At 43.3% G+C, this 8,329-nt stretch overlaps 1 protein-coding gene across 3 annotated transcripts in view; it reads left to right on the forward strand.

Moving 5' to 3' along the window:
• CFAP300 (cilia and flagella associated protein 300) overlaps positions 1–8,077 on the forward strand; it is a 133,324-nt gene extending 125,247 nt beyond the window's left edge. For 2 of the 3 annotated variants that reach the window (XM_069759192.1, XM_069759190.1), the window contains exons 6-7: positions 1,961–2,027; positions 3,361–8,077. In XM_069759192.1, the coding sequence (XP_069615293.1) occupies positions 1,961–2,027; positions 3,361–3,486 (193 nt within the window). In that variant the 3' untranslated portion in view covers positions 3,487–8,077. The remainder of the gene's footprint in view (positions 1–1,960; positions 2,028–3,360) is intronic. The other variant, XR_011319440.1, reaches the window with a different exon arrangement.
• The last annotated feature ends 252 nt before the right edge of the window (positions 8,078–8,329 follow it).

Consider the following 8,329-nt stretch of genomic DNA (forward strand, 5'->3'; position numbering starts at 1 on the left):
CGACTGGACCCCGAGAGCGTCATAGGCTATGTTGTGAGGTGAAATTTTAACCCCGCGCTTTCCAATTCACCATACAATTTTGCCCCTATCTACATAATGGAAAAAAAGTGAAAGGAAAAGTGTTGGAGGCAAATTGACAGCTGCCAGATGTGAACAAGGGGGACTTAAAGAATGAGAGCGATGGCGCCAAAGAGTATATACCAGACAGTTGCTAAGGTGGGGCCCCGACATGGGATACTCACCACACACGGGGATATGAACACACACAAAATGCGCCACACACTACCAGATGCTTGAACACATATTACCCTCAGCACACATTTCACCACACATACACCAACCTCGCCACATAAAAGTCGAAACACAAAAGTCGCCGCTCAAAACTCGCCATGCGCAAAACTCACCTCATGGAAAACCCACCACACGCAAAACTTGCACACGCGCAAAAATTGCCACATGCACAAAAGTTGCAACACATGCAAAAGTTGCCTCACACAAAACTTGCACATACTCAAAAGGCACCACACATAAAACTCGCCACGCGCAAAAACTCGCCATGCGCAAAACTTGCTGCACACAACTTGCTGCACTAACCTGTCACATGCAACTCGACACACAAAAAGTTGCTACACGCATGTTGCCACACAAAACTCATCTCACAAAAGTCGCTATATGCATGTCGCCACACGCAACTCAACACACACAACTTGACAAACGAAACTCGCCCTAAAACACACACAAGTCTGGTATTATCCTTCAAAAATAAAAATCTGATTAATGAGCAGACAAACTACAAGAGCAACACATGTACCATATAGGAAATATGGCAGCTATCAGTTACATGACCTGTCTATTATGTGTATGTGTGAGCTAATATATACTGCCAGGGGGAGGGCTTCTTGTTGGCTTGGGATTTATCAGGCTGCCAATTTAGCTTACAAATACTGAGGTAAAAATACTGAGTAAACAACGTGTGAACGAGGTCTAATACAGGAGGAGATGACACACAGGTATATTCTATATACAGGGGAGATGACACACAGGTATATACTATATAGAGGAAGAGATGACATACAGGTACATACTATATACAGGAGGAGATGACATACAGGTATATACTATATAGAGGAGGAGATGACATACAGGTATATACTATATACAGGAGGAGATGACACACAGATATATACTATATACAGGGGAGAAGACACACAGGTATATACTATATACAGGAGGAGATGACATACAGGTATATACTATATATAGAAGGAGATGACATACAGGTATATACTATATATAGGAGGAGATGACATACAGGTATATACTATATACAGGGGAGATGACACAGCAGGTATATACTATATACAGGGGAGATGACATACAGGTATATACTATATACAGGAGATGACATACAGGTGTATACTATATATAAGGGAGATGACAAACATGTATATACTGAGGTGAAAATGAGAGGTGTGAGGTGAAAATGAAAAGGTGTGAGTGCAAAATGAGAGGAGTGAGGGAAAATAGTGTAGTGATCGGAAAATGACAGATGTGAGGTCGAAATGTCAAGTGTTAGGGGGGGAATGAGAGGCGTGATGGGAAAATAAGAGAAGTGAGGTGCTATAACTAACCACAGATATTTACTATGCCCAGGCAACGCCGGGCTCTTCAGCTAGTGTTATATAAAAGTCTGATTTAAACGATAGGTAATTTTCTGATGACACATTTCCTTTAGAGCAGATCCACTTTCTTTCTCTCTCTTTCTTTTTGGGGTGTATTTGGGGCACCACTGTAATTTATTTTATTTTTATTTAGATTTATTTAGTGACTAAAACTAACCACATGAGACATTAACTTCTAAAAACTAAAGGGATCTTGGAAGTTACCGAGGCTGGAGGAGAATCATTCTGACATCTTTTGTGATCTTGCACTGAGTGTTTTATTTCCATTTTCTTTGCAGTGTGCAAAAGGATCCCGAGACCAAGCAGATAGAGATCATATCTTCTGTCTTCAAAGTATCGGCCTATGTAAGTTCCCATTACTGACATGGCATGGCGAACCTGTGGCCCAACCCTGGCTGTGATTGACAGTTAAAGGGAACCTGTCCCTGCCAATGTGATTCTATTTACTACAGGGGGCCCTCGAGGACCCTCCGATATTGTGGTCAAACTATCCCCATCCCAAACACTGTAGATGTCCAATATAGCACTGATTGCACACTGTAAATGGACGAGGGACAACATGTCCCATTCGCGTGCACCCCTCTGCTTTTCCAGAGTCATGTTTACTGTCCAGCTACTTTTATTTGTATTGTTTGCGATGAGCTCTGTATAACCCCGCCCCCACCACTGATTGGCTACTTTCTGCCCATGCAGAGTGTACACAGAAAGCAGCCAATCAGTTATAGGGGTGGAGTTATACAGAGCTCAGCCTTCGTAGAACTGCTAGATCTACAGCAGAGAAAACAGGGATTGTATCGAAACCACAGTACGCAGCCCAGTAAGTGACATATCGCTGGAATCAGGGTCTCTGCCCTTACATCATGCTGCTCTCAGATGGGATAGTAACAGATTCCTTTAACCCTGCTGTTGTCTTCGGTCTGGGGAGACCGATTTTGAACTTTGGTATTTTTTGGGGTGTTCAAGATGCGGTTCTGAAACTTGTGGTTGATTGACTTAAATGAAGATGGGTCGGTCGGCCACGGGTTTCAGAGCCGCATCTTGAATATTTGAAAGAATATTGAAGTTCAAGGTCGGTCGTTTTTGACCGAAGACAACAGCAGGGTTAAAGGCTCCCAAACACATTAAACAGAACCCCCGAGTATCGGCAGGTGTGGCCGACAGTGCAATATGTATGGGAGCCCCCGAATCTCTCCCAACAGATGGTGTCTAGGCAGATAAGAATCCGGCATGTCTGATTTCAGACTATCAGTGCTGGGAGATTCGGGTGAGAGCTTCCAGCCGAATGATCTGCAAAACCATTGTTCGGGGGATAGCCATCCAAAGTATATGGGGGCTATAGCCAGGTTTGGACTTCCTTTCCTTGGAGACGAGCAGCACCATAGATGGACTTGTCAGCCATGTTTGCTGATACAGGAATGGGGGAGATGGTTGTCCGCAGAATGCTTCAGTAATGGCCAACTGAGCTAGGGAGTCCTGTCTGATATGTCATTTATTGATGCAATCTGCAATATTTGTGTCAGCTCGTAATTCCCGACAGTCCTGATAAATCCCCTCAGCTATGTAAAAAGAAGAGTGAACATTGGGAACGGAGAGCGACGTCTGCTTTGTGTTATTTCTGACCATCCCGGATGACACTAGTGATTTATACTTTCTTTGTGTTTTGTTTTCTTCCTTTCAGGATGAGAATGGATTATGCTATCCGTCAGCCAGGCCTCATGAGCAGACATTTGCCTATGTGATCGTGGACCCGCTGAAGCGTCACGTGGTTGTGCTCTACCATTGTTTTGGTGGTGGAATCTTTTAAGGCACTAACTTAAGACCTGAGGCATAAGTTTTGTAAGGGGTATTCTGGCTTTAGGGTATACCATCACTTGCTGCCTCCCTCAGCAATCACCAGAGTTAGGGTGCAGTCAGATGGACGTATAAATGGACCAAGATCGCAATGCCATGTACGGACTGGCCGGCGGCTCTCCTGAACACAGCGTGACAGCTGCATAGAAATACATGAAGCCATCACGCTCCGGTTGGGAGAGCCGCCGGCCAGTCCGTGCACAGTCTGATTTACACATCCCCATTTCGCTTGTTCACAATGATCACCTATCCATTCCTTGACACAGCGACTTCTGACAAAGACCCCCAGATGGGTCGAAACGTCTCAGCATCAGTCGCATATGTTCATTTGCCTATCACCTCATTGAGCTTTTTTCACGCATGAATAAAAATTTCTGCGTCATAAAAATATTTTTGCTGTGAGAGCGGGTGTCGGTAACAACCCATCCAATACAGGCAAAGAAATCAAACCATAGGTGTCCATAAATTAAGTTATGTGTAATAAAGAGAAATGACAAAAGAAAAAAATTATTTATGGACGTCTGTGGTTTGATTTCTTTGCCTGTGTGGATTGGGTGGGTTGTTACCGACATCTGGTGAGAATTTCATGTCGATAGCACCTTTAGAAATAGACCTACTTAGGTAATTGGTTACGTGTTCAATACTTATAACCTCAGGTACAGCCGGTGAAATAACTTACCAACTTGGTACAAACCCTTTAAGGGGCTGAAGCTTTTTCTGAATTGATCTTGTACAGAATATTTAAAGGGGTTGTCCAGTGAAAAGAAAGCTATCGCCTATCCGAAGGATAGGTGATAAATTACATAGATATTTAAAATTTGAGTTTATGCAAACTTTTTCAAACCCAATGACTGATTCCTATGTTTTCTTATGCCCTGATTTAAAAAAAAAAAACAAAAAAAAACACTTCTATTTTTAACTATCACTTATGGATTTTGCGCTAAACGTGTGTGAAATTACATACAAGCGAGAACAAGAAAAAAGTTTATTGCAGTAAAAATATATATAAAGTGTAAAATTAGCTGAAATTTATTCTGCAACTTTATTGGAAATTATTAGTAGTATTCTTGCGCCTGTTTCCTTTTCTCTTCAAAGCCTCTCTTGATACCTTTTCTCTTATAGAAGGCCTGCGGATCTTCTGTGTGAAGCATCCAGCAGTAATCCCCATCGTGTTCACGTTCCATCTACCTTGGTTTCCTCGTTCCATCTCCTTGGTTTCCTCGTTCCATCTACCTTGGTTTCCTCATTCCATCTCCTTGATATCCTGATGAACTCTTTCTCCTTCCTATTCACTAACCGCACCAAGGTTTTCAGGAAAGTAGTCCAAATGGGAATTAAAAAAACTGTAACTTCAAATTCATCAGACAACCCAAGGCTTTGAAATGTTTCAGCCTGTTCTCCAAGATGGACTTACATTTTGGATCTTTGTTGTTGTCTGGAAATTTCTTTACGACTTCTTTAAAAGAATCCCAAGCACTTTTCTAAACAGCTTCCATTTTTGTTTCAAACACGTCGTCCTTCATGAGTTTCCGAATATCCAGTACCACAAAATTCCTTCCTTCAGTTTTGCTTTGGACAGTGCCTGAAACTTGGTACACGGGTACTTATAAGTCTCTCCTTCTTTCTGTCCAGTTCACATAAAAAGCACGTGCACTTAGTGTATCCACAATCCTGCCCAGCTCACCACATACAAGTCTAAATTCTCATAACTTTCCTTCAAGTGCACAGAATTCCCTACAGGCACTGAAGAATACTTGCTGCCATTGTGCAGTAGCACAGATTTCAGACTTTTTTTGGTGAATCAATAGAGAATCTCCACATGCTCACATTGTACTCAATGTGAAATGTTTCCATCAGCCCAGGCATATCACTGCAATACACTAGAGCACCATCTTGAGAAAAGTGTGGAAGGAACTCCTTCTTTCTGCTTCTGTAGCATTAAAAAAGGGTACCAGGAGCTAGCAGGTTCTTTCCCTTTAGTCTAAAATGTAAAAGTTCTTCAGAATTTTTAGGAAGGTCCAAGTCCCTGACTAAATCATTTAATTTGAGTTGTGAAAAAAGCTGTGGCTTGTGGTGAGTACCATGAAAGTCTTCATCAGGACCCTGCTCTTCATGTCCAGAATCAGGTGCATCTTCAAGTTTCTCCTGAGGTGAAGAGCCTGGACCGTGAGGCACAGGGCAAATCGCTGACGAGAGGTCCGAGTATATAATTTTCTTCTAATTTTTAAGGTTGGATCCCTATGATTGTGCACTTCCCTCCTGATCATTGGCACGCCAAAGCTCTCTTTCTTCCCATCAGACCACTGTCGTAGTTCTTCTACACAAACAGAACACTGCATGTGGAGCCCACAGCTTGTCCCGATCACCTAGTTTTACACAAGAATACGCATATTACACTTTTCTAACGAAGTCCGTAATGTTCCTTCATCGTTTCTTCACTACAAAACAACCAGAAATGTAGCAAAAGTTGTCGGATGAATTACCACACCCTCTTGTAGCCATTTTAATCACATTGTTAAGGCTGAGTCACACATAACGATATCGTTAACAATATCGTTGCAACGTCACGCTTTTGGTGACGTAGCAACGATCCCGCTAACGATCTCGTTATGTGTGACAGCGACCAACGATCAGGCCCCTGCTGGGAGATCGTTGGTCGTTGGGGAATGATTAGGACCATTTTTTGGTCGCTGATCACCCACTGTCATTGCTGGATCGGCGTGTGTGACGCCGATCCAGCGATGTGTTCACTTGTAACCAGGGTAAATATCGGGTTACTAAGCGCAGGGCTGCACTTAGTAACCCGATATTTACCCTGGTTACCATTGTAAAAGTTAAAAAAAAAAAAAAAACAGTACATACTCACATTCTGATGTCTGTCACGTCCCCCGGCGTCCACAGGAAACTGCCTTCGGCTGACTGTGTCGGCGCCGGCCGTAAAGCAGAGCACAGCGGTGACGTCACCGCTGTTACTGCTGGCGCTGACAGTCAGTGCAGGGAAGCTGACGGCGGGGGACGTGACAGACATCAGAATGTGAGTATGTAGTGGGTTTTTTTTTACAATGGTAACCAGGGCAAATATCGGTAACCGATGTTTACTCTGGTTACCCGGGTGCTGCAGGGGGACTTCAGCATTGTTGAAGACAGTTTCAACGATGCCGAAGTTGTTCCCCTGATCGTTGGTCGCTGGAGAGAGCTGTCTGTGTGACAGCTCCCCAGCGACCACACAACGATTTACCAACGATCACGGCCAGGTCGTATCGCTGGTTGTGATCGTTGGTAAGTTGCTCAGTGTGAAGGTACCTTTAGAAACAGAAGCTTAATCCACCACAACCACTAAATACGGAAAGGACTCGTGGTAAGCGCACCGCCACACACTTTTGAACTCGGTCTAAAAGATAATCTGCCTTTGTTCCCCCTAGCAACCAATCACAGTCCAGCTTTCAGTTTTTATACTGCTGAGGTAAAAATGAAAGCTGTGCTCTGATTGGTTGCTATGGACACCACCACACTGTTATGAACTGTGACTAAAAAATTAATAAATCTGTCTTTACTGCCCGTAACATCCAATCACAGTGCTGCTTTCAGTTCTTATACTGCTGAGGTAAAATGAAAGATATGCTATGATTGGATGCAGACTCTTTGGAAGCTGGGTTAAGAAAATCGTCTCAGTTCACAGCAGCCAATCGCAGCACAGCGTCCATTAATTTCTAACCGATCTAATGACGCCAAGATCATCCACCAAGGGTCAGGGAAAGGAATCAAAGTATGGTGTAAGAAAAAGGCTATGGGGTCTGTGTTTGTGAAAAAACGATGAGATGGAAGTTTTTCAATATTTTTATTCAGTTCAGCGAAAGTGCATAAAAATCACCTGTTACTTTTCACCTCTTTTTACTTTTGCAGACCGGTGTTATTTGTCGATGGGGGTCCGCCCTCTTGGATCTCCAGAACAGGGCACTTTTACCCCTATTTAGAGTCGAGCAGCAGTGCGTTTTCCCAACTGTCTCTCCTTTCATCCTCCATGTAACTGCCGGAAGTAGCCAAGTGCTGCGCTCATCCGCCCATAGAGGATGAATGGAGCGGAGGTCGAGCGTGCACACTGACACTCCATTCTGACGAGAGTGCCCCATTCCATCTGTTTAGGGTACCAGCAGCCAAATCCCCACAGATCTAGGCGTTATCATCAGTCCTTCTTTTCACCAGACAACCCCTTTAAATAAACTTGCAATGCTGTTAAAACCTAAATGCTCAAAGATCCCCAGCCCCTTAAAGGGAAGGAGCCGTGGCGCTTTATCCTGTGGCTCCTTAATTTTTGCAATTCATTGGGGCCCTATGCCATCACTTACTACACTACAAAGTACCCCATTATTTGTCAATCCTTACATTTCCATTTATTTATTTCTGACCATTGTTTTATGATTGTTGTCCGTCATGGGTTATAATAAGAGATGTATGTTCTGCTGTTATATATATGATCGTTTATTATAGGAACTGTTCTTGTTCCTTGTATATTGCCTTCATAAAGCATCATCACCAAAGTGTCACTTTGACTGTTGCAATAAAGTTTTTTTCTTTTTACAACCAATATGGCCTCCACAACAGTGCCTGTAGGAGCTGTCATCCAACTGTACTGGTGCTAAATCTGTTTCTGTAGAACTGGGTAGTAATCCCAGGGCAAGCTGTAATAGAGGCCGTGTTAGTCGTCATGTTCTCCCAAAGTGACTGAAAAAGCCTTTTCTTAGATGGAAGCCACCCCGGTGATCAGCTGATCGCAGTGGGTCTAGTTTGACATGAAT

Source organism: Ranitomeya imitator, chromosome 3 (assembly GCF_032444005.1).
Source record: "Ranitomeya imitator isolate aRanImi1 chromosome 3, aRanImi1.pri, whole genome shotgun sequence".
Classification (NCBI taxonomy): domain Eukaryota; kingdom Metazoa; phylum Chordata; class Amphibia; order Anura; family Dendrobatidae; genus Ranitomeya; species Ranitomeya imitator.